General features: G+C 52.3%; 1 protein-coding gene across 2 annotated transcripts in view; it reads right to left on the minus strand.

Moving 5' to 3' along the window:
* The window catches only part of ST8SIA5 (ST8 alpha-N-acetyl-neuraminide alpha-2,8-sialyltransferase 5), a 47,034-nt gene extending 25,506 nt beyond the window's left edge, over window positions 1–21,528 (minus strand). Inside the window, exons 1-2 of one of the 2 annotated variants that reach the window (XM_024580604.4) lie at window positions 21,102–21,528; window positions 11,209–11,316 (exon numbers count right to left, since the gene is read on the minus strand). In XM_024580604.4, coding sequence (XP_024436372.1) covers window positions 11,209–11,316; window positions 21,102–21,232 — 239 coding nt within the window. In that variant the 5' untranslated portion in view covers window positions 21,233–21,528. The remainder of the gene's footprint in view (window positions 1–11,208; window positions 11,317–21,101) is intronic. The other variant, XM_024580605.4, reaches the window with a different exon arrangement.
* Window positions 21,529–25,069: the final 3,541 nt, after the last annotated feature.

Genomic DNA, 25,069 nt, shown 5'->3' on the forward strand with positions numbered 1-25,069 from the left:
GCTGCCTTAGAAACACTAAGTCATTTTACCTACGAAATCGGCTTCTTTTAAAAATATGTGTATGCTAAACAACTTCATTTCATATGGAATACTTTTTAAAATTTTCTGTTTATAAATATTTATTTTTAAATGTAATAAAATTTAATAGTTAATTTTAAAGTATAACTATGGATTTAAATAATTAAAGATATTTTTAAATAGTAGAACAAAATATTTGTGTTTTAAATAATTTAAATATAATTTCACAGTTAATACTTTAAAAATATCATATTATAGATGTGTTCTTACATAATTTTAATATAACTTAATAGTTAATTTTAAAGTATTTTAAAGTAATTTAAAATACTATTCTAAAATATCTGAACATTTTATACAACAAACTGGCTCCTGTTTACAAAACGAGTTGGCTCCTTGTTCTCATGTCACAAGAGAATTGAAGCAGAGTTTATAAGAATTCGGCATTTCTCTGTTTCCCTGGTGTTTTTGAGCTCCTTCCTCTGTTGCTCCTCCCCAGCAAACTCATCCTGATCCTTCAGTACCCAGTTCAAATGCTCCCACTTATGGGAAGTCGTCTTGACCCTCACGCCCAGGGTCCCTCTGTTCATTCTTTTATCTAGAGCAAATAACGTTGTATTAAAATAGTCTGTTTATATACGCACGTCCCCCTCCAACCAGTGAGCACGGGAACTTCGTCTTTGTGATGTCTGCACATTCTGTACTACAGAGGCAGGAAAGCTAAGAACTATATTTCCTAGACTCCTGTTCGGCAAGGGTCTGGATGAAGTGTAGGTTCGACCAGTCAGAAGCACTTGCAAGAGACCATTATTGGAGAAGAACCACAGGGCTCAAAGCACCGTGCTGCTGGTGAAGTGTGGAGAGCTGGCATGGCTCTTGGACACGGTAGTGGCGGCAGCACCTTCACAATTATATCGGAGGCAGTGCCTTTTGTGGTGGCCTCATTTCACAGTGCCACTTGGCCAGGCATTTCTGGAAGCTCTGTCTGGTGTCTTTCTTCAGGCTGTACCCTTGATAAATCCCAGTCTGCTTGCATTAGTTCAGATGGATTCTGTTGTCTGCAACTGAGAACAAGAGGTCAGCCTGAGGCCACAAAAAGAGTCCATGACCTTGGCTCTGACTCATGTCATTTTCCAGTCACACAACAGCAAGTGAGGTCTAGTGTCCTATCACAGAGACCATCATTTGCAACCAGAGCCAGTGGCACCAAGCCCTTTGGAATCCCCCGGGTCATCTGAAGCCGTGATCTCAGGCTGCTACCAGAAAAGCTCCAGATTCAAATGATGCAAGGGATCATTAGGAGGAGACCTATCCCACAGTGCTCAGGGAATTGGGAGATTTGCGGACTCAGCTTGGATATGCCTCCAGACCAGCTCTGTGACTTTGGGGAAATCACAAACCCTCTCTGGGCCTCTGCTTTCTTCTCCTTAAAACAATTTGTTTGAACTAGGTGATAGCGACAGGCCCACTCAACACTAAAATCCGATATCAAGGTTCCCCTCAGTAGTTCCCACTCACTAACCATGGCAGATCAATACTATGAATCGAAGGTCCACAGACAGAAGGAAGTTAAAACCGACCAGCACCCCCTTCGATCGGTGAGCCCCTGCACTGCTCCACCAGCATCTCTGCCTTGCCTCCACCACCTCCACTCGGGTCCCTTTCTCCCGAGGCTCCAACATCACTCCTGTAAGGAACTAGGCAGTACAATGGTCCCGGACGGCCTTGTGCCAGGTGCTTAGTGACCGTCAGGGGGACAGGCTTTCGGACCTGGGTTCACATCCCCCTCATTGGCCACCGTAGGCCCAGCACATTCTGAGCCAGTTTCCTGGTCTGTAAAATCAACATTACAAATGCAGCACACGTGTAACAGGGTTGAGATAGATCTTGATGACAATTTCAGGGAAAACAGTAGCACAGTGCCCGGAAGGAGCACAGGAAGTACCCAGGAAACGTTCACTCCCTCTTCCCCGCTTTTTCTGGTGTTAAAGGGCGAGAGCTGAGAGTGGGTGCCTGGGGAGGCAGACGCTTGCTTACAGTCCCCCGGCTGGTTGGTGGCAAAGCTGCGTCAGGGATGAATAACTCAGGAAGTGGCTCCACCGTCTGGATCCTCCTTCTGCTGTTATTGGTAAACCTCTCCCCTGCCACCCTGCAAATAAAGCCCACGCTGAGCTCTGTGTGGACATGGGGGTGTCCTTGAGCACCTATCTCCGCTGCAGATTCCATGGATTAACTGTGCTTCTGATGCTTTGACATCTGGGGACTTGCTGACTCTGGAGAGACTGCCCCTCCCAGGACCAGCCCAAAGGTTCCTGGGTATAGCAAAGGCCTAACTCCCTCAAGGGCCTGTGATCACACCTTTCATAGGCAAACCAACCAATAGAGAGCTCATACCCACCCCTAGGGATTACTCTGACACTATCCCGGGTGCCCAGAAAACACTCCAGGCGGTACCTACTTCAAAGTCATCAAAACTGCTTCACATCTGGGTCTAAAGCCTCACTTTTCCCATCTGGGAAATGGAACTAACAGCCCTTGCTTCCTTCTCCATTCTACCTGGGCTTTACTTGGGGCAGGGGAAGGTTGCACGGCTCCATTGGTCTCTAAGGATGACTAACTTGAGGAAATCAATTGCCAGTCAGCTCTAGAGTCTGCTTCGGACAGGACATCCCAGGACTGCGCCCTAGAGGGAGCCATGGAATCCCTGTTCAGTCTGGGTGGAGGCCATCATGCCTCCATCCAGACTGAAAAATGAGGCTTCGGTTTTTTGTGTAATGACATGGGAAGAGGCCCACATGATAATATTAATTGGAAAATGCAAGTTACAAAACGGGGATCTCCAAAAAGAACTATATATATGTTCACATGGGAAAAGGGAGGAACTGTAACAGAATATCAATGGTGGCTTTCTCCAAGTGAATTTAAAAACCATGAATGATTTAAAAAATACTTTTCCGGAGTGGGGTTACAACTCTTTTATTACTGGGAATCACTAGTAAATGCCCCTTCAAGTCCTAGATCTCCCTCAAAATGGCTCTAGCCTTCTCTTAACCTGCTAGAAGTTTGCGAGAAGCAGTTTCTCCAAAGTTCTTAACTCCATTAGCCTCTCAAGGTGAGTTAGTCACTGTCTCTTCTTTCAATTCTGGAAAAACGATCTCTATGCAGCTTGAAGGGGAGGGCACCCTGGCATCACATTCGGGCACCTCACTGGTATAAATAGTCCCAGCCAGTGAGATCGGGAGCCCAGCTCATCTCAGGTGCCACTGGGCTTCCAGCAGCCAAGTCCAATGCTGGTGCCAGGCTGTATCCATCCTGCCCCAGTCTCTGTGCCCTCGGGGCTGTGGAGGGCAAGGCTAGACAGCCCCGGCTGCCCGAGCAGCAGGCGGTGGCCTCCACTAAGTGACTGCAGACAGATGCAGAAGGCCAAAGGCAGAGAGAGGTGGCCTTGGTGATCCCAAACACGATTTCCCCTCCTCCCACCCAGACTCAGGCTCCAGCTTTACAGGATACAGAGGCCTCATTTCAGCAGGCCCAGGGTCTGGTGGGCAGACAGTCTGGCTCTGTCATTCTGCCAGCCTTTCCCCACAAGCCTGCCCCAGACAGGGCTCCCCTGTTGGCCTGATACCCCCTCCAGAGCTTCTTCAGGACCATGGGGTCTTCCTTAGGGGCCATAGTACATTAAGCCCAAGCAACTATTGGCTCGTGGTATAGGACAAGGCCCCTGCATCCGACTTCCTACCTAGTACTCCTCTTCCTCCCCAGATACTGAGAGCATTCAAGGAAACAAAAGCCCAGGGAGGTCGCTGTGTCGTGCAAGAGCACACCTGTTAGGCCTCCACCAGCCCCAGGAGCAGGGCAGCTGCCCCAGCTCTGCAATCTAAACCCCTGGGCTCCTGACAGGCCTGGTACAGCCTCCAAGAACCACAGAGCAGTTTATTTATTCCACACTGGGTAGGGGACCCATGTGTGTATGGCAACCCTGTACAAATTAGGAAAAACCACCTTTTCCTCCAGGTGAATTAAGCCACGAGCCAGGCACATGGCTTGTCAAGTGGGAGTGAGCTGCGTTTCGGCCCCACTTGACCCCTTGGCTGTGTGTCTGTGTGTAAAGCCCACCCTGCACAACCGTGTGTGGCAAACTGACTCTAGACTCTAACTTTGTCTCATTTAATCCTCCCAGTCGTCCTACGAGGCAGACCTGATTTCCCCACTCCATACCCAAGACTCAGACTGCAAGAGGTAAGGTACCTTGCCCATGGTCATTCAGCTAGTAAAAGGTGACATTGGAAAGGGAACCTCGGGCTTCCGAGAGCCCAGAACCCAAGTTCTGACTCTGGCAGGTCCTGGCCAGGTCACTGGGGTTCCCTCAGTGAACAGCCCCCCTCTCCTGAGGCCCACAGTCCCCGTCAGGGAGCTCAGCGCTATTTCTAGAGCCAGAACAGCTGCTGCCGTCTGGAGACAGCACACTACCCGTCAGAGCAAACGCGCAGAAATCTGAGTCTGAAAATTGCAGCCTGACAATGCAGGGAACTGGAGTGTCTTCGCCAAAAGGGTACAGAGAGAGGCAAGAAGGGCTCGGTGTTGACAACCGCAGGCCCCAGCTGCCAGGAGGAGACCTGGTGGTGGACAGACCTGGCTCGGACCCGGCCTGCACCATGGCCCTCTTTGAGCCACGGTTGCCTCATCTGTCCACGGGAGTCCCTCGACTTGTTCTGAGATATCAGAACTGAAAGCTAAAGAGCCTGGAGTTCTGAGCCCACCCCTTGATGGTCTTGTGACTAATCTGCTCCCTGTGTGGGCCTCCTGAAGTGCCATCTCTGGCATGGGGTGGGGGCTGGGAGGTCAGGGGCAAAACCTAATGTGACATCCCTCCTCCCCCTAACCTGCAGTTCTGCAGGGTGCCAGGTCACGTGCCTAGCACATTCCTGCAAGAGCACATATCCAGTGGCCTTATTCTGGGGGGCCCAACCAGGGAGCCCTGAAAAGCTCCCCTTGTAAAATTCAGCTCACCAGCCGTGAGCCTCCAGGTGGCTAGACTACTAGGGCTGACCTTCCTATGCACATCTCCCTGCTGCTCCTGGGGGTCTTCACCACCATCCCCTAGGTGCTCCAGCTGAGAGTTGCATCCCAGTGGCCTCTTCCTAGTTCGTGTGCCACCCAGTCTGACCACTTCGACTTCCTCGGCAGGCCTGCTGTCCCTCCAGTGCCAGGGCTGCCATCTGGTCTTCTTTCTCCCCTGGATTAGTCTCTCTGTGTGGAACGCTCTTCCTCACTGTGTCTTCTGGGCTACTACAGACCAGAGGTCAGCCTCCTTTGGCAGCCTTTCCTGCCCTACACCATGGCCATTGATGAAGGGGGTATAGGCTACTACGCACAGCTACGTGGAGTGGAAAGCTGGGACAGCCTCGGGTGCCCTACCTTCCAAGCACCCCCTAAACTGGGTATCGGGTGGATGCTTGGTCCTCCCAGCCTGACCCAGACACTTTCTCTTTCCATTCTCCACCCCTTCCCGTTCTCACTCCATTCTTGGTCCCCCTGCCTTTGCTAAGTGACTGTATCAGACTCTTACAGATGGCCTGGGAGGCCGGAAGCATGGGAGCTGTGAAGAAGGAGAGGAGGGGAATGGGTGATGATGGCTGCTGAAGGGGGTGACAGAAGGACGGTTTGGGGAGCTGACGTGGAGTGAGGAAGGGGTGAGGCCCTGACAGGCACCTGTGACCTTCGACCTGGAAACATGGTCCCCGGGAGTGAGCATCTCCTACCCAGCTGTGAGTCTGGGGTAAAGCTGGGGCCAGACTCTACCTGGGAGGTCCACTCAGTGGACCCCACCAGTGGCTGAGCAAAGATGAGGAAACTGAGGCACAGAAAGGTTCGTGGAAGTGGTTATTTGCCCAGGAGACTCAATTCAGACCCATTGAAGGGGCACCACACTCAGGGGGCCCAGGGAATAACAGCACCTGAGTGGCCTCAGGGTGCTGCCAACCCTGCCCTCATTGGCAGCCTCCTCTGGGTCTCAGCCCCAGAGGCCCATGTCTGGTGCTCGGGAGGAAAGGGGGAAGCCGCACCACCTTTGTTTGGTTTTTCCAGCACCCTGCCCAGAACACTCTGCCAAACCTGATCCTCCAAATTCTTCCTAGCTGGCTGGAGCCCAAGAGCTCTGACCCTTTATTTACGAGTTTATTTTTGTCCTTTTCCGCAGATCTGAAAATTGACCAGAAAGGCTTATGCTACGCCAGCCTGCACCCACAACGCAGGCATGCAGGCCCACGGTTGCCTGGCCCTCGGTACCTCTCATCACATCTGTAAGTCTTCCGTGGAAAGTTCTTTCCCTTGGGGTAACCTTGCCACAGAGGGCTCCTCTTTGAAAGACAGAATTCCCAGGAGCGGGTGGAAGGAGGCATTTTCAGAGGAGACTAATCAGGAAATACTAAGCACAAAGACCAGGGAAGGAGTGGATGACACAGAAGATAAAAGTGGGGAAGAGGAGACGGGAGGTGAGAGACCCTACAGATCATCTGGCCTGTGGCACTAATGACAGCAGTCCTTACAGGATGGGAACACATGCATAATCACCTGCTGGAATCAACACGGCCCTTGCACCACAGTCTAACAACCAGGGGCTGAGGGCAGGCCCAGGTGGTACGAGAGGACTTGCGAAGGAGAGCTGAGGGGACCCACCCCAACCCTGGGGGACCTGTCCACAGCCCAGAAGGAAGAATCCCTCCGTCCAGCATGGCCTGTTAGTGCTGGGACCCCAGAGTCACCCTGGATGGGGTGTGTTCCAGCTCCCCCACCTGGAAGTGGCAGCTCAGTTTCCTCATCTGTAAGTGGGGGCCCTCACAGTAGCCAAACCAAGGGTTTGAGGATGAGGCACAAACACAGCAAGAGGTCTGGCACACAGCCCCCAGTAGCAATGCCCGTGGAGGTCCGAGCCAAGCCCCACCCCTCTACGGAAGCGCCTCTGATTTCCACATGGAGCTCTCGGAGCGCTCGCCATCTGGCCCACGCAATTTATTACCTAATTATACACTGTCTTGAAACAATTAGGGAACAATTCAATACAGCGTAATAAAGTGCTGAACTGAATTCCATCAGGTTCCTTCCTGCTCTGAAACATGACAACTCCAAGCCCCACACTGTGCAGTACATGCTAGACACGTGCACGGGGCTCGCCCTGAGAGCAGGACTCTGGCCCAGGCCCTGACACTCAGCTGGGGGCTTGCTCTGTTCTCCGGTGGCTGGTTCCACCGTCCCCCTAGGAAGTCCCCGCACCCCAACCACAGCCCAGCCACATGGGGAGAGTGCTGTCCGGAAGCAGGCAGCTTAGGTGGGCAGCAGCTTGACCATCTCTGCTCTAGAACTCAGAGAGAAGTATCCCCCCAGTCGTCTTTGCACACCACCTCCTGCCGTCCTGTCGCAGACCAGGAGGATGAAGGCTGTGCAGAGTCTGGGAGAAGGGGCCAGCCAGGCCAGCCAGCCAGTCCACCTGTGGGCTGTGTCTGAACTTAGGGGTCCACAAGACCCTGCATGCACAGGGGGCCATCCCCGATCTCCAGGGCAGGAGGTGACTTCATGCAGACTGGCTGAAGAGTTCTCTGTGTGCTTAATGATAGAAATAGCCCTCTGTGCAGACACACCTCCCAGAACGTAGAGTTAAAAGGGCTATCAGGGAAGGCTTCAGGGAGGTGGTGGGGTGGGAATAGATAATGGCGGGAGGACAAGGGCTTGGATGTGGAGCAGGGAGCAGCTGGCAGAAGCTGAGTGAAGCCCTTCATGCTGTGGCTACGAGCTACACTGAGATCAGGGTCTGGGGGGCTCCTGCCTTAGCTGCCCTCACCCTGTGAACAGGGACCCTTTCCCTGGGATGTCCTGGGGCAGTGGGTACAACACTGCCCATTCTGCAGGACCGAGACCACCAAGGATACTGCTGCCCTTGATCACTGAGTGATCGATCACTGGGCAGGCAGGCAACTGGCCAAGCCAGAGGGGTCAATGCACCCAGTTGACCAGGGAAGACAATGCTCTCCCTCCCTTCTCCTCACCCTCCCCATCTACCTTTCCCAGAACTGTGAAGCTCTGTGTGGGGTGCACGGGAGGGTTGCTCAGTCAGTTATTGCAGAAGTATATAATCTGTTTTCATGCCTTCCCTCTCCTTCTGCTATACCCCTCCCCTACCTCAGTCCCCCTTTTCCCACCCTGCCACGCAGAACTCTCAGACCACCCTACTACCTGCCCTTCTCAAGAGAAAATCCTCTGATCATCCCAAACTGTGAATGGGCTTATGATTCCAAAGTGTATTCTCTTTCTGGGGATTAATTTTCAAAGACAGAGGACAAGGTTTAATCCGAAGGAATAAATCTCTAAGAGAGAATTCAGGGAGCGTGACATTGAAGTTTGCTTTCTTACCAATAGCCTTTATTATGTTCCTGCCTAATCCCTTTTTTTATTCCAGTAACATTTATTGAGCACCTCCTCCATGCAGGTGCCATACTGGGGGCTGAGAACTCGAAGATGGAGAGGCACAATCGCTGTCTAGTCGGGAGACGGAAACATTGACACATAATTTGAACATGAGAAGAGCCGTCAAAGAACTTCCTGCTTCTTCAAAGCACCCACTTACATCGAAGCATTTGCTGCTTGAAAATTATTCTTATCTGCTCATTAAAGCAGCTCCCCTAAGACACTTACTGGACACCACTTTTACACCTAGGCTTGAAATGAATAAAGCTCGATGTCAATGTATGTTTTATAACTCACTCACTTTCCACTTTGGCCTGGACTTCCTCTGGCTCGGCCCAATGAGAACAGCTGGCCACAGCCTTCGCCAGCCCTATCTGGCCTGCGTGTTCTTTGTGATCCTGTTGGGTGTTTTCCAGATGGATCATTTGGACCTGCTCCCTCTCCTTGTGGCTCCTGGTTGAGTATACGATTTACGAGTCATTTGCTTTTTCGCCCCTCTTTACCCTCTGATTATATATATGGCACCCCCTGATTTCCCTTCCAACTCTGTTAATAATGAATGATAACAGGTTGTACCACACTTCAACACACCATACAACTACACATAGCATGGCACGTGCTGAATTATTCAGTAGGTGAACGACACCGCCACCCACAGGCACAGGGGGTGTGCATGGGGATGATGTTCTTCACTCTGCAGAGCACCTCCCATGCCTCCCGGTTGCATCCCAACCACGCAGTCCCCCAAGCCCTGCAAATCTGCTGTAAGAGTGGACCTGCCCATTTTGAAGAAGGCCAAAGCTGTTCCTACTTTGAGGCAAAAACAAATCCCGCACATACAGGTCAGTTATAATTACTCTCATCGTTATTTCTCACATATTGTGGTTTCTCAACCAAAAATTGGGATCTGAAATTGGGAAAATCTTGGGACATGGGGTCATCACATCTCTTAGGAAGTCCTTGGACAAATGGTGGCTCTCCAGAAGGAAATCAGCTCAGCTGGTGACAACATTGAATAAAGGGGCCCTTAATTCCAAAACCAAATGACATTGCTAGCGATCTCTGACCCTGAGGGGTCCCAGCTGACAGGGAAGGGGAGGCTGACCCAGCCTCTGAGAGAGGAGGAGAAAATAAGGGGAAGGACATGAGACAGGTAGAAAGAAAGGAAGTGGAGGAGAGAAGCAGGAAATAGGGACAGAGAAAGAAAAGTGGACCAAGAGAGGGTGGCAGAAAGAAAGGGAGAGAGTAGATGGGGCAAAAGAGGCCGAGAAATTACAGACAACACTGCAGGAAGTGGGAGGACAGAGAAAAGCTGCTGGTGGCCGGAAAAGTTAGAAATAGTCCTTGTGCAGGGGTCTCAGCCACCACCCAGGGACTTCTGCCAGAATGGCCCCCAGGAGCCTTCCCGTCTTACTCAGTCGATTAACATTTTCTAGCCAAAACCTCTCCATGAGCTCTTCACTGAGCCCTTCCCGGGAGGCACAGGCTTGCTCACTTGTCTAGACCGCCCCATATCTGGGTGGGTGGGTGGGTCGCACGCAAGAAGGGCCAGCACTGAAGGCTCAGCATTTGGAAGGGAGAACTCTGGACCCCTCGCTCTTCCTTGGGTGACACCCCAGAGGCCAAGAGTGTGGCCAGGGCTTCCAGCACACCCTTGTGGAAGGAACTGAGCTCTTAAAAGGCCAGTATGAGACCCTGGTCCCAGTTCACAGCCTGCAGCCGCCTAAACAGCTTAAGGCTTGTCTGCGGACACCTCCCTAGCTGATTTTTGACATCGGAGCCATATCTTTTCTTTTCCAAAGTGTTGAACAAAATCCTAAGTATTGGGGGGTCCCTGAAAAACATACTACTTCTCTGCAAGTTCAGTTTAATGCTTTGGGGTCAATATCAACAGCAAAAACACTCAGGCTTCTTTCCCAAGGAAACAAATTGAGAGTTCGAGTGTAGTTAGAAACACAAAAATGAAGAAACAAAACAATTTAATCAGCCCCTGGAAACCCTTAGCTGGTGAGTTCTGTCCACACCAAGCTCCAAGCACAGAGAGCATCCTGCCTTGTCCGAAAAAATTCCCCACGATGTCCTCCCTGCAATGAGTGCATCACGCCTGAGAATATTCCATTTTCAATCATTCAACAAATAATTACCGAACCCCCACTGCTGGGTATGCAGAGCGCCCTGGATCACTGATTTTAGCTCCCAAACATGACAACAGATAGAGAAGAATAACCACATGATGGTGTGAATGTCAGATCTCAGGGTCCTCTGGATAGAAATGGGTCTTCCCCAGCCAAGGTCAGCCTCACTCATGGGAAAGGGAGGAGCTGCCTTCACAGTGGGATTTCAGAGGGGAGGGAGCCCACGCTGACATCCACCCCTAATGCCACCCCCCCACTCACACCTATACACACTTGCAGACTGAAATCCCAATTCCTTGCAGCAGGTACAAAGCTGATGCCCCAACCTGAAATGCAGGCTTGAGGCCCAGGCTACCCCCAGCCCACCTCCCAACAGAGGGGCAGGCCAGTGAGTCCCTACTTCGCGGTGGCTGGTCCTGGCCCTCAGCCCTCCTGTCGAAGGAGACAAGGCGGGATCCCAAAATGCAAGGAGCTGTGAGCAGCTGTGCCCAGCAGGCTTCTCCCCTGAGGACAGCTCTGGGGCTGGGCCATGGGGCGGGGGCTCAGGGTCACCCCAGGGCGGGCTTCCCCCTCCCTGGTTATTCACCCGGGTCTGTACCTGGAGCTGGAGTCACTGCCGCTGGGTGACTCTGGGACGTCCGTGACATTTAAGAGTCCCGTCCAATTGGCCAGCTGGTCGCCACTCTGCCAACCAAACTGGAGGCCTCTGGCAAGAGAACGAGGCAGTCGGTACTCACACTCATGTGCTGGGTTAAGCCTGTCTGTCTACCAGAGAGCCACACACTGTCCTGTGCCAAGTGACACATGGCCTTGATCACGCACTTAGTGGAGCCGGGGGTGAGGTCCAACCATGAGGATGATGATAAACCTCTACAGCCTTCTCTGCTCGTCTCCATCCATCCCCTCATCACCCCTTCCTCGGCAGAGCCGAGGTCACACACTGTTCACACAGGGAAACCGAGGCTCAGCCGAGCCAAGGCCACAGTGCCCTCCTACCTCCCATGTGGCGTGTCCCCCAGTTCCCCCCTCTAGAGACTTGCACCAGAAGAGCCCTCGATGGATGGCAGCACCACCCTCAGGGCCAGACACCCCACAAAGCCTTTAATGAAATCTAGTTTCCTGTCGCAGAAGGGCACTCCTCTGGTTTAAGGCCATGGGCTCAAAACACGTGGTCATCTCTGCGCCCTCCCCACACCTGGCTGAAGTGGTAGCAAAGGAATAAATAAGGACACGAGCTCGGAGACAGGGATAGACGGGGGCTTGAGACAACACTGGGGGAGACGAAAAGCAGGTGGGTCATTGCCTTCGACCAGAGAGAATGGAGTCCTGACTCCTCAAGAAGCAAATCTACTCACCCGCACACCTCGGGAAGTTGGGGATGGCCCCATAATGCCCTCACTTTCCCGTAACAACTCGTCGTCTTCGCTGTGCTTGGACCATTCAGACTGTAACACAGCCTGGCTAAAATCCAACCAAATAGGAATACTCTATGCTGCCACAACATGCTTTACTCCCTCCAGGGAGCAAAGTCAGGCCTCCAGGGTTCAGACAGGGAACGAGCGAAGGGGAAGAGGTGAGGGTATATGTCCTCCCTGCCCGGGTGGGTGCTCTGAGCTCCGGCCCACTTTGGCCTCGGCGCCGTGCGGGAAGATCGGCCCTACCACAGAACGCCACTCTGTTCGGTCTTCCAACAGATGCTAGAAATCCAGACTTTTAATACCCCCAATTTTAAATGCTGATCATTCATTCAAACTTAAAACACATTGCAGACTTGCGACCCCCACTGGCAGACCCCCTATTTATGTCATCTTGTTTGATCCCGACCTTAGTCTGAAGAGGGAGACAGAGCGGGCCTCACCCATCACAGCTGAGGAAACTGAGGCAGACCGTGGGAAGTGACCTCTCAGCCAGCTCGAGGCCTGAATCCCAGTTCAGTTCTTTGGCTACCGAAGGTCTGGCTCCTCTCCCAGGAGTCAGCTGCAGACAGCATACCTTGGGGTCTTCCAGCTTGCGGGCTGGGCCAGTGGCCCTCAGCCTTCTGCCCGGCACAACAGACATGCTCCCCATCTTAAAAGGCACCCACAGAGGAAGCCCAGGTGCGTGTCTTCACCAGAGCTCAGCCTGCAACCACTCCTTTCCTTCCACTCCACAAAGCACATAATAGAAATGCAGAATAGAAATAGAAATGAGCTACTATTATTACCAGGATAGCCTTGAATCAGCTGTATTTGAAAAAAAAAATAAGAAAAGAAAAAAAATCATTCACAAAACATCAGTACTTAACTTTCCTGGGAGGATAATCTATTGTATTATTCATGTGGATTTTCCCTCTCCCATTCCAAGAAGGTAGCTTGGCTGTTTTTCCTGCTCATTTTAGGGCCCTATGGGGTGTGGAGGCTGAAAGAGATTGTGCTAGGCCACTCCACAGGGAAGCAGGAGGACTGGGGAGGACTGGGTGCAGGGGGTGGGACCACAGCTGAGCAGAAAATTCCTCAGGCCCAGGAGGCCCCCTCTGCTTTGGTGGCTTGGGGTTCTTCCCCTAGTTCTACCTTTAAATGGACAGCAAGATCCCGAAAGATCACCACTTAGGGACCTCAGGAGGCTGGACCCAGGGCTCTAGAGGCCCCAGGGGGCACTGAGCAAATCGGCTGAGGTTGGGACAGCCTGGCGAGTCCCCTCAATCTTCATTGTTCAGGAGCCTCCCTGACCTTCACACGACCCTGAGGGGGGACAGAGGGAAGGCCCTTCAATAACGACAGACTAATTTTCCCACCGGCGGGTGGGTAAGGTTTAGTCTTTTTCTTAATCAAAAGAAAAAGAGGCAATGAGCCATTTCTTTCATACCAAGCTTGTGAAATAAAATGTATAAACACTCTCCTATTATTAATCAGCAAATCATTATACCTCACAGCTGACTGGGGATAATTTTCCTTTATCCACTCATGCTACTTATATATAAATGAAATATTTATTTTTGCTGCATTATTCTATAGTTATCACATAGCCAGGCCAGGCAGGTGCTGGGGTTCAATGGTGAACACACTAAAAAAGCCCTGTCCCCTGACAATTTCTACCAGAGGGAGACGGATGCATCAGCAATACACTGATAGGCCGCACAATATGTAACAGGTCAGATGGTGAAAAAGGCTGCAGAAAAACACAACGGGAGGCAAGGGCATAGGCGTTCAGGGTGGGTGAGGGTTGCTATTCCATGTGGGTGGTCTTCTTCCTGAGAAGGTGATGTTGGAGCAGGACACGAAGTGGCTGATGAGGACAGGAGCAGGTGGATCCTGGGAGGAAGCTCCTGGAGCAGTCCAGCGCCTGCAACAGCCCCGGGGTGCGAGTATGCAGCTCACTCGGAGGCTGGCAAGGCGGTCCATGCAGTTGGGGCTCAGCGAGGTGGGGGCAGGCGGCAGGTGATGTGGTATCAGTTCAAAGAAGCAGGGCCACCTTTGTGGTCCCTTAAAGCCATCTAGGAGGGAGGCGGGCCCTATCATCTGAGGAGCACAGAACTCAGCTGGGGCACCGGACTGTCTGTGAGTGCTGGGCCCAGCTTGCTCTCCTCCGCCCCCACAGCCCTCTGCCCTCCCAGGTCCACACAAGGAGCTAGGTGGGTGGTCAGGAGAGACCTCTCAGAGAAGGTGCTGGGACCTTCCCACTCAGATCGAAGCGGAAACACCTGCCAGCTGGGAAGCCTTTCCAGCGGGATGAATGGGCATAATTACCAGCTTCACGGTCCCCCTCGCCTGTCCTCCTGACTCACTCACTAGTGACTCACACATTTCCCTGCGAAGCACTCAATGCTAACATTCCCCCCAGGAGAACCTGGGTTGGAGGGAAGCGAGTTCATCCCAGGGTTCGCCTGCGGGGCCCTTCATTTGGAGAAACAGAAAGGAGGCTGCAGGTGAGAGTATCCTGAGCCAGGAGGGCGTTCCTCAGGCTTGCCCCCCATGCTCTTCACCCCCAGAGGGGAGAGGAAGAGACTGGAAGACCAAGTGGCAGGCACTGGGGTGGGTGGGAGATCTACAGGCGGTGGAGGGCTGTCCTGGGGCCCAGGGAGCTGCTAAGCCGACGGAGCCTCTTGGGTTCTAACACCATCCATGGTTGTGCAGAGGCCTCTGGCTAAGAAGTAGCTGTGGCAAGGCCCAGGGGGAGTCCAACGCTGGCAGTGTCCAGGCAGAGGCAGCAGAGGGTGCACATGGGTACACCCAGCCATGGGAGGGGTCCAGAGACAGAAATCAGACAAGCTCCAGGCACAGCTATGGGACTACCTCACCACCCCCAGTCTTTGCACCCGGAAAGGAACCTGTCGCCCCCACCCTCCCAGGCCAACCTCCAAACAGTTTTGCCCCTGGCCTGACATCCCAGACCTCCACTGCCTGCCCAAGCTCCCCTGGGGGCCAGAGCCACATAAGAGGGCACTCCAGGCCACCCAATCGGGTTGGGCCCCTTCCAACTCCTTTGTTCAATATTTGGCCAACAGGGATTTCAGGGAAGAGCACACACCAGCCTTCCAGCTCTGCTCTGGTGCTCAGGCCCCACACTGTGATGTCACCTGGCTACTCAGCACCCTGATTACTGTCTCCTCCAAAACCTACAAGGTTTAGTCCATACCACACAATTATGAACGTATTTTACACTGTCTTACATATTTTTCATGTTTGTTTCTTTCACTGTTCTGGAAGTTCCTTAAGGACTCACATATTTCCCTGGAAATCATACCTAATAATTCTTTAGTAACATCCCCTCTCCCCCAACACAAAGCGGAACGGATATTTAAGGGGTGTTCGCGATGGTGAGAGGGAAAGCTTGGGGCTCCCTTTGCAAGCCTCCACTCAGTCAACAATTACCGTCAGGCACCGCGCTAGGTCCTGGGAATTCAGAGATGAATAAAACATCTCGTTCAAATGTCTTACAAGCTCTGGGACCTTACACAAGTTACTCACCCACTCTGAGGAAGAGTTGAATGAGGATGATGACATCTGTGTAAGAGCACTACTGTGAAAACTAAATGAAATAATCCTCATTCAGAATTATCTACTTAGGTCAGAGCCTGGTCCATGAGCCCTTGGTGAGTGTTAATAATTGATATTATTACATGATGGATCCACCACCTGTGTGTGTGTGTGTGTGTGTGTGTGTGTGTGTGTGTGTGTGTGTGTGTGTGGTGGCGGGTTGGGGGGTCCCTACACATAGGGTTAGGAGCTGAATTAGAGAATTACTGGGTGAAAGATTACTAAGTGAGAAGTGAATGGGCCTGGGTAAGTCAAAGAGGAGAAGCTAGATCCTCTAAGAGGTAAACATTTCCAGAAAGTACAAATGTCAAAAAGAAAAAGACTAGAGAGAGATGGGCAAGGCAGCAAAGTGAAAGGGCAGCGCCATGTCCCTGGGGGGCATCTGGGGAAGGGACAGGAAGCTGCTGTCCACCACCTAGTACAGGCCGGGCACACGCCAGGCCAGGGCCAGGGTGAGAACGAGGCAAGCAAGGTGCCCAGGGCACAAGACTGAGGGGGACCCGACGCTGAGACTCGTGTGAGAACAGGATCAACACCCAAGAAGGGGCCTCCTTAAACTCTGCCCCTGGGGGCCTTGCCTGCCTCACCTGAGTCCCAGCCCTGCAGCAGGTACCAGTGGAACCTGCTCCGACCAGCGGAACTGTAGCTGTCGGCCAGCTTAGGACACACCCCAGGTAGTGGTCAGCTCTGCTCTTTCCTCCTCTCTGGAACTCTCTGCACCTCCACCTCGTCCCCATTAGGCACCCTCCCCCTGCAGAGCCACCCCTTGCTTCGATCCCCTGTCCCATGGTCCCCATCTCCTGGGACCCCACTGCCCCTGGGTGGGGGGACAGTTGGCTCAGCAATGACAGCACCTTGAATATACACTTTGGATACAGCGCAAAGTCAGGCTGTACTTTTCCTTGACCCAGTTTCTTATCCTCAAGTCTCAGGCCTGCACCAGCCACATGCAGGCAGCCCAGATCGACACCCTCGAGGTGCAGCAGCGAGGAAGGCAGGGCGAAGACAGAGGACAGGAGAGTCCCCTCTGCCCAAGGCAGGACAAAGTAGGCCCAACCTCAGCTCCTGTCCCCTGTGCAGTCCCACAGAGAGCAACAGGACCGCGCTGGGAGAATCTGCTAAGTCCAGACAGCACAGGCATGATGAATTCAGAGCCAGGGAAGAATACCGTGGGCTGGGAACCGAAGGACAAGTGGTATTCGCCCGGCAGAGAGACAGCTGGGAAGGCACGGCAGTGCGGGCACCAGGTGGGAAAAGGCCCAGAGTCAGGACAGACGTGATGTGGATAAGGGACCCCTAGCTGACAGGAGCAATGCTCTCCTTTAAGAGTGGTACTTCGGTGCCCTGGCCTGGTGGCTCAGTTGGTTGGCACGTCCTCCTGAACACAAACGGTTGCCTATCAATGTAATGTTTCTCTCTCTCTCTCCTTCCCCCCTCTCTCTCTTTCTCCCCTCTCTCTTTACTCTGTCTCTAAAATCAGTAAAGAAAAATATCCTTGGGTGAGGATTTTAAAAAAACAATAAATAAAAATATGTTTTTCAAAAGAGTGGGGCTGCAGGCACAGACTAATGAATTGGAAGGGGTGAGACCTGTTTGCAGAGGGGGAGGAGATGGAGACATTCAAACACTTCCATTTCTGGCAAAATGGCAGATGGAAAACCCTCTGTGGCAGGCGCCCCTTCGGGAATGAAGGATTTCTTCCTCACCCGCTGGGGGTGCAAGGAGCTGGCAGCCCCAGCTCTCAGGCCCCTCTGGGAGTTGTCTCATGTGAGGAGAGTCAGCCTGACCAAGATGACCTCCTCTTCCAGAGGCAGCCCCCATCCAATGACTGAACACTCCACACAGAGGCATGCAGGTCAGCCTCCTCACTGCTGTGGCAACTCTCGGGGGCTCCCTGTGGGGTGGTGTGGGCCTTTAATTTTTTTTAATCCTCACCCAAGATATACTTATTGATTTTAGAGAGAGAGGAAGGGGGGGGAGAGAGAGAGAAACATTGATTGGTGGCTGCTTCCCGTATGCACCCAGACCAGGGATCGAGCCCACAACCTAGGTATGGGCCCTGACTGGGGATCAAACCCGCAACCTTTTGGTGTATGGGGTGATGCTCCCACTAAGTAAGCCACCCGGCCAGGGCTGACTAGGGCCTTCTCCGGGACTGCACTGCAGCTGTTTCTCCCTCGGCTCAGTCTCCTTTCTTCACATGTGGATCCTAAGAACACACCTTACTAAACACGCTGCCCTCTAATCTCTGGCTTAGAGTCTGCTTTCCAGGGAACCACTCTGCAACATCGCCCACTAAAAAACACTGAAATAATGATTAAAATGTGTAAAAATGCCTCTTTAAATGGATGAATAATCTGGCAAGGAACGAAATAGTAGATGAGTTTTAAAGCCAGTGGCTGCCTCAGGGGCATCTGCCAATCCCGATAATCCATGTGTCCCCTGTAATGGCCATTAGGGTGCTGTAACAAGCAAGTATGAACCAAACGGAAGCTGTCTCACTATATTAGACAAAATGCACGATAAGGCTCAAAGTATGACCAGAAATAGTCACTACACTATAGTAGAAGATTCAGTTCATTAGGAAGATAATATAGCTAAACTAGTAAGCATCTAATAATATCACTCCAATATGCATAAGGTAAAAGTTTATAAGGAGAAACTGATAAGTCACCTATCATGGAGGAAGATTTCATCACACATCTTAAAAATCAAGCAGAATGACAAAAAAATCAGTAAGAATATATAAGACTGAAAAATACAAAACCACTTGATTGAACAGACATGTAAGAATACTGTGCTTGATAACAAGAGAATCACATTTTTTTTCAAGTACACACACAGTACTTTAAAAATCAACCACATACTAGACCACAAAGCAAATCTCAACAAATTCCAAGGAATCAGCATCAGAAATACCATGTGTTTCCATGAGAATGCATTTGAGTTCAAAATTTTAAAGATAAAAAAGAGTATTTGGAAATTTTAGAACATTTCTAAATTTGTGACTGAAAAAAAGATAAGAGAAAATAGAAAATACTTGGAATTCGAAATGATGAAAGTACTTCTGGTAGTTACTATGTGTGTGACCTTGAACAATTACTTAACCTCACTGTGCTAGTTTCCTCATCTCTAAAACGAAAACAGTAATAGTATCTATTGTGAGAATTCAGTATGGTAAATACACAAAGCACTTGAACCAGGCCTGGCACATAGTAATGCAATACAGTTCTGAGTCGTCGTCATCATCATCACCATCATCATCCCAAAACTTAAGGGATATAACTAGAGAAGTACTTAGAGGAAATTGTATAACCTTAAAAATTTACATTAGAAAATAATAAAGACTGGAAAGTAAGGAGATAAGCATCCAACCTAAGAAGTTAGGAAAAGAACCTGGTTCAGGGTCAGGAGGCCTCCAAGAAGAACTAACCAATGGTTAGGCCCAGTGCTGTGGTGTGGGTACCATCAGACCTGGCAGAGGAGAGAGGAGACAGGAGGTGGTGCCACATCTCTGCACCTCTACTGCTGCCTACTTCAGTTATGGATGTGCCCTTCCCCTCTACCTACCCAAAGCTCATCCTCCTTCAAGGACCCACTCAGGTTCCACCTCCTCCAGGAAGCCTTCCCTAACTACTTCAGCCCAGTGGTACCTCCCTCCCCAGATATTTTAATATTTACTTCATAACTATCTCATTTGTGGCCATTTTGTTTCCCTAAACAATTCAGTCCCTCTGATCATCAGGACCACATCTTTCTGGCACCTTTCCAGAATCAGGAACATACAAATTTTGCTTGCTTGATTAACCAAGTCCCTGGAGTAAGGCCTGGGCAAGGTGGCATCTGAGACTTAGGGTCCTGGGCTTCTGTGTAAGGGAGGATGGGGAGCAACTGGTATGCCTGCTGAACTCCAGGTAGCTAGCCCATCCACCCAGGTCCTTGGGGCGGGGGGGCTTGCAGAAGTTGAGCTGGCATCGGCCAGGGTCACTGATATTCTCCTACTTTTGACAAGGCAGCAGGGATCCCTGCAGCCCCTGCAGTTCTGGGTAGGTGCCAACAGGGGGCAGGAACCCAGAGCCACTATGCTGAGGAACAAGTGCAGCAAGAGGGGGCTTCAGCAGGCCCTTTGGGGCCCAGCTACCCTTGCATAGGGATATGGGGGTGGGGCGCCGTAACCAAAAGAGGAAGCAGGCCCAATGGGCTACAGCAAGCCAGGAGATTCTCTGAAAATGCTCTTTAAAGCCACCATCACCATGCTCATCAGCTGCCTTCTACCACGGAAGAACACTGTAGGACGGACCGGAGCAGGGGCTGTCTGGAAGCAAATGTCCAGGATGAAGGGCCTCATATTCCCCAGCCCTGGGACAAGGAAGGGGGAGCCGGCCTACTGGCTTTCCTGCTGAGAGTGCCAGACCCAGCAGCAAACCTCACTCACCCGTCCCCACGAGCAGCCCAGATTGCGGGGCTTGGAGGGAGCACCAATGACCGACGTGGAACCCAAAGGATGAAAACAGAACAACTGTTTTATTATTTGGAAGTTTAGAGAAGAGATGGGATGTTCATATAGCTGAAGAGGCACTTTGTTTTCTATCGGCCCGAGGAGGAGCAGAGAGAATAACGAGACACTGGCAGCAAAGAAAAAACCTCCAGCAGCAAGGAGAGGTGGGCTCTTTGCAAAAGAGGTGGATCTGATAAGGGTGGATCCCATCCTACGGCCGCGCTCTTCCCAGGCCCTGAAACCAGATGGAGTAACCCGAAGCGCTTCTCCTCCGCCAGCAGAGCGGGCAGACGGGGCTGAGTCTGGGCCCGAGTTTCCGAGTGGGTTTGGAGCAGAGCCCAACAAAGGGAAGGTTAACTCCGGCTGCAGCTCTGACCTTCCGCGAGGGGATGAGAAAGGACCATCCGTTTCGGAAGGGATCAGGTTGTGAGTTTCACAGGTCTGGAGGTTTAAGTTCACGCTCCCTGTCGATACGCCTCGGCCTACTCTCCCCCCCACCTAACCCGACGTTCCTGGGGGAGGGAGGGATATGCTTTGCTGCTAAGGGCCCCCACAAGTTCAGTACTCACGAGGATCTGATTTGAGCCTCCCACTCGCGGGAGCCCCACCTCCAACCAAATGGCCACGGCACTGCAGATTTGGGGAACACCAACCTGGCCCCTGTGGCCGTTCTGGGCATTCAGTGGATTCATCGTCAGCTTGGCCACTCAGAATTCCAAACCAACCCCCATTTTTCACAACAGAACAAACTTGTTGGGCCCCTCCGGCCAGCGCTGAGCAGGCGCTCCCTTCACTCGCTGGGAAGAGAGATGCTCTTTCGGAGCACCTCCGTGACCGAAACCTAACGCGGCGGTGCTCGGGGCTAAGGGCAGACCCCACGGTCACTCACCCCGGGGACGCCCGGGTGGTCGCTGCAGACGCCACCTGGGGCTCGCCCGCGGGCTCCGCTCACTCCCACCCGTACTTGGACTTTCTCACCTCTTAATGTAGTTCCTGCCGTACAAGATCTGTTGCAGCAAAGTCACCAAGGCAAAGGCGCAGATGAAGATGAAGAGCAAAGTTCGGTTCCCTAACAAATCCCTGTTCGCCGAGGGGTCCGAGTAGCGCATTCTTGCTGCCGCTCGCGCGCGGCGGGGCGCGGCAGGCGCCAGGCGCCAGGGATCCCCGCAATCACGCACGGGGCTCCGGGGCCCCGCGGGGCACACGGCCGACTAGGCGCCTCTCGGCTCGGTCAGAAGGATGGGGACTTCTTGGGGCAAAGTTTCCGGCTGGCGCGGCAGGCGGAGGGGACATCCGAGCGTCCCTGGCTCGGGGGCGGCGGGCAGGGGAGGGCTGGCTGCAGGGAGCGCGCCTGCGGCCCGGGCCTTCCCTCCGAATGCCTTCACCTCAGGTGCCAGTGCCCGGCATCCGCCGATATCCCAGCGGAGGGGCAACGCCAGGTGCCCCAAGCGCCCGGCGGCCCCTCCCGCGGAGGTGGCGGCCAATAGGGAGCGGGGCCCGAGCGCCGTCCGCGGGTGCGCCCTGAAGCGCTGCGCACCGCCCCCTTCGGTCGGGCTCTCGCTCGCGGTTGCCGGACGCTGTGCCCTGCGCCCACGGGCCACGTCCGATCCCAGGCCCGCAGCGAAGGAGCGCGAAGGTTGGCCTTCAGTTCTGCGGCTGGGAGGTGGGGAACAAAACACCCGGACGGTCTGGCTAAGGACTAGAGGGCGGTGGAGAGGGGGAGGGGTGGAGCGGAAAACGCCGGGTTTGAATTGTGGAATTTAAAAAGGGGACAGGAAAGGGAAGCCGCGGCTGCAGAGCTGGACTTGCTGGAGGGGAACATTTGCATGCGGCGCGCTGGGCACTGAGTCACCGCCGTGGCCGCGTCCTCACGCTCTCCCGGAGATTTCTTCGGAGAATGCGGAGCAAGGTCAGCCGGGCAGCCCTTCAAGGACGGCGCGCTTGGCTCCCGCATGCTGATGGCCCCAGGCGCCTAACTCCTTCGAAGAGGAAAATCAGGGGCTCTGGGCCCCTGCCACAGGCCTCCTGTCCCTCCCCGACTGCAGCTCTCGGCTGTTCGTCAAAGACCTTGTTGTCACCGAGACACTGGGAGCTTGTCTCATCCCAGGAACCACCGTAAATCTTAGGTGAGGCAGCTGGCCGCCTTCGAGTACCACAGTCCCCCAAAGCTTAAGTCACTAAGTCTACAAACGTTTGTGCTTCAAGAGTGCACACCAGGGAAAATAAACATAGAAATGCAATGCCAAGTCGTGCCTCTTCAGAAATCCTAACCTCCAAATATGCTCCCCTTTCTTCCCACACCCCGCCCCGCATGCCAAGCGACAGCCCTGTCATCCTCACACCGCAGTCTCCAGGCACCCGGAGAGTCACGTGCCCGCGGCGTTTGCCACTGAGCCCTAGCTGTGTTATTCTAGGGCGCCCCTTCCCTGGGCCCTCCAGCCACAGGGGGCAGTTCTACAGTCAGGTCAGCGATTCAACTTGCCCGAAACTCCAACAGCGGCAAGAAAAAGAACTTCGGTGGGGAAGTGCCCAGACTCCAGGGCTCTGGCCTTGGCAGTTAATAGTTTCCTTTTTGAACTGGAAAGACTGAAAATGCACGGTCAAATCTCATGATTAGTGTTCCACCCATAACTTGCAATTCGTGTGAATTCACAAGGTGGAAATGGGCCCTGTGCTACCTATGAAGAGTTTATGCATAAATAAATATTACCTGTGAGCTCACAGACATGCTTTTTAACCAATTAAGGAAATAACACATAAACATTTAGATGGCCTGTTATAATAAACCTGATATTTGGTTTCTTACACATCAGAAAGTGCTTGCTGTTGCATATATAAATTAATTAGCGGCTCCTCACCTCTGGCCGACCTGTTTTACAGAGGGAAGGATCACAGCTCTAGTTGCCCAAACTAGTTCACCTAGCGAGAAGTATTTGGAAGCAGAGACGGGCTCTCTCTCCCATGCACACAGGCAGGGCTGGCATCACCGAGTGGGACCAGTGCCTACTCTCAATCCCCACTCTTGGCTTAATGTCCCACTCATGCTGTCTTCCAATTCATAATAAGTTTTGAACAAGGAGGCCCTGCACTTCACTTTGCACTGGGCCACACAAATTATGTGGCAGGTGCCTCACAGGTCCCAGTTGAGGGAGGTGCGATGTTTTACCTAGCTGGCCCTCCCCAGCAGAGTTCACGAGGGGCCATCACCATCACTCCGGGCAAGGTGCCGTTTTTTCTTTTCCTTTTCTCCTTATTCTCCGCCCCTGCTAGGTGCCCACTCTGATAGCTGTCTTTTGGATACATACTTCCTTTAAAAAATCCATTTTAAAGTAATAAATCCAGATTTTTCTAAAAATGTACATCTTGCTGAGTTTTCACAAGCTGAACACACCCATGTAACCAGGACAAAGACCAAGAAACAAAACATTATGAGCCCTTCAGAACCCCCTCCTTCCCTTTGAGTGACTGAGTACTCGAGAGTAACCACGCCCTGGCTGGTGTGGCTCGGTTGGAGAGTCTGCCCTCTACACCAAAGGCTGCAGGTTCAATTCCCAGTCAGAACACATACCCAGGTTGCTGGTTGGACCTGGTCGTGGCTGCCTATGAGAAGGGAACCAACAAATGTCTCTCCCTCCCTCTCTCTCTCTCCTTCCACCCCCCACCCATGCTTCCTTTTCTCTCTCTAGAAGCAAGGAAAAAATGTCCTCAGGTGAGGATGAAAAAATAAAAGTAAAAAAAGGGTAACCACTCTCTGACTTCTAACAGCAAAGATCAGTGCTTCCTGTTCCTGTGTCTTGTACAAATGGAATTGGACGTTAGATGTACCCTCATGTCTGACTGCTTTTGTTCACCATCGACTGTGCAATTCATCCACACGTCGTGCGTGGTAGGGGGAGTTCTAAGACAGCCCCCAAGATTCCATCAGCCTCTCTAGTCCACACACTTTCTCGTAGTTAGCCAACTGAGCATTACTCTGGGTGCTGCTGTAAAGGCAGTTTGCAGATGGAATTAGGGCTCAAATCAGTTTTTAGTGAGACCCTTCTCAATGGATCTGATCACGTGAGCCCTTAAAAGGGACTGGGCTCTTCCTGGAGGAAGAGATTTGAGGTATGAGAGGGATGGACATGCTGGAAGTTCTCCATTGTTGACTCCAAAGACAGTGGGGCCACGTGGCAAGAGATGGGGCTGGCCTCCAGGAGCTGAGATCGGCCCCTGGCTCACAGCCAGCAAGGCAATGGGAGCCCGTCCTCCAGTCACAAAAGCCCCTGAATTCTGCCACATACTGAACCTGACAAGCTCAGGGGAACCCTGCATGGCGGGCCTTACAAACTCAGAGGCCTAGAGTAACCAGGTAGGATGGTCTGTACATAAAAACTCCTAGCTGAAAGCACGTTGTAGCGGTAATCACGTCTTGGGCTGGTAACTTCTTCCTTCATGAAAGTCAACGTGTATCTCAAGTAAGCCTGGCTATTGTCTTTTTGCATCTCAGGTAACATAGCTCTGGGAGTCCAACTAACCTCCTCTTTTAGACCCCTCAGGGTACACCGCTGTGCCAGAGCACAGAACCCCTCCTTGTTATCTTGTTCCCGCAATACCGTCTCTATGTGCTGTAAATGTCAATGATTCTTTACCCACCGACGTAAAACTAGCATTTGTCTCTCCATTTTACTCTACATCCAGTCTCAGAGATTTCCCCACTTTGCTTTCTCCCACCTCCCCAATCTACCGCCAGTGGATTTCACATACCCACCCCGACGCCTCTCCCCCTTCCATTCTGATGTATAGAATAAGCTGTCAAACTGCCGTTCTCCAGAGCACTTTCTCAGTCCATTGAGAATTTGCTTCCCAACAATTGTCAGCTCGGCTCAAATAACCTCATAAAACTTCTGTATAGGTTTGGACGATACTTTGATAGGATCCTAAGCTCCAGCCTCATACACCTTAAC

This window comes from Desmodus rotundus, chromosome 10, assembly GCF_022682495.2.
Source record: "Desmodus rotundus isolate HL8 chromosome 10, HLdesRot8A.1, whole genome shotgun sequence".
NCBI lineage: Eukaryota > Metazoa > Chordata > Mammalia > Chiroptera > Phyllostomidae > Desmodus > Desmodus rotundus.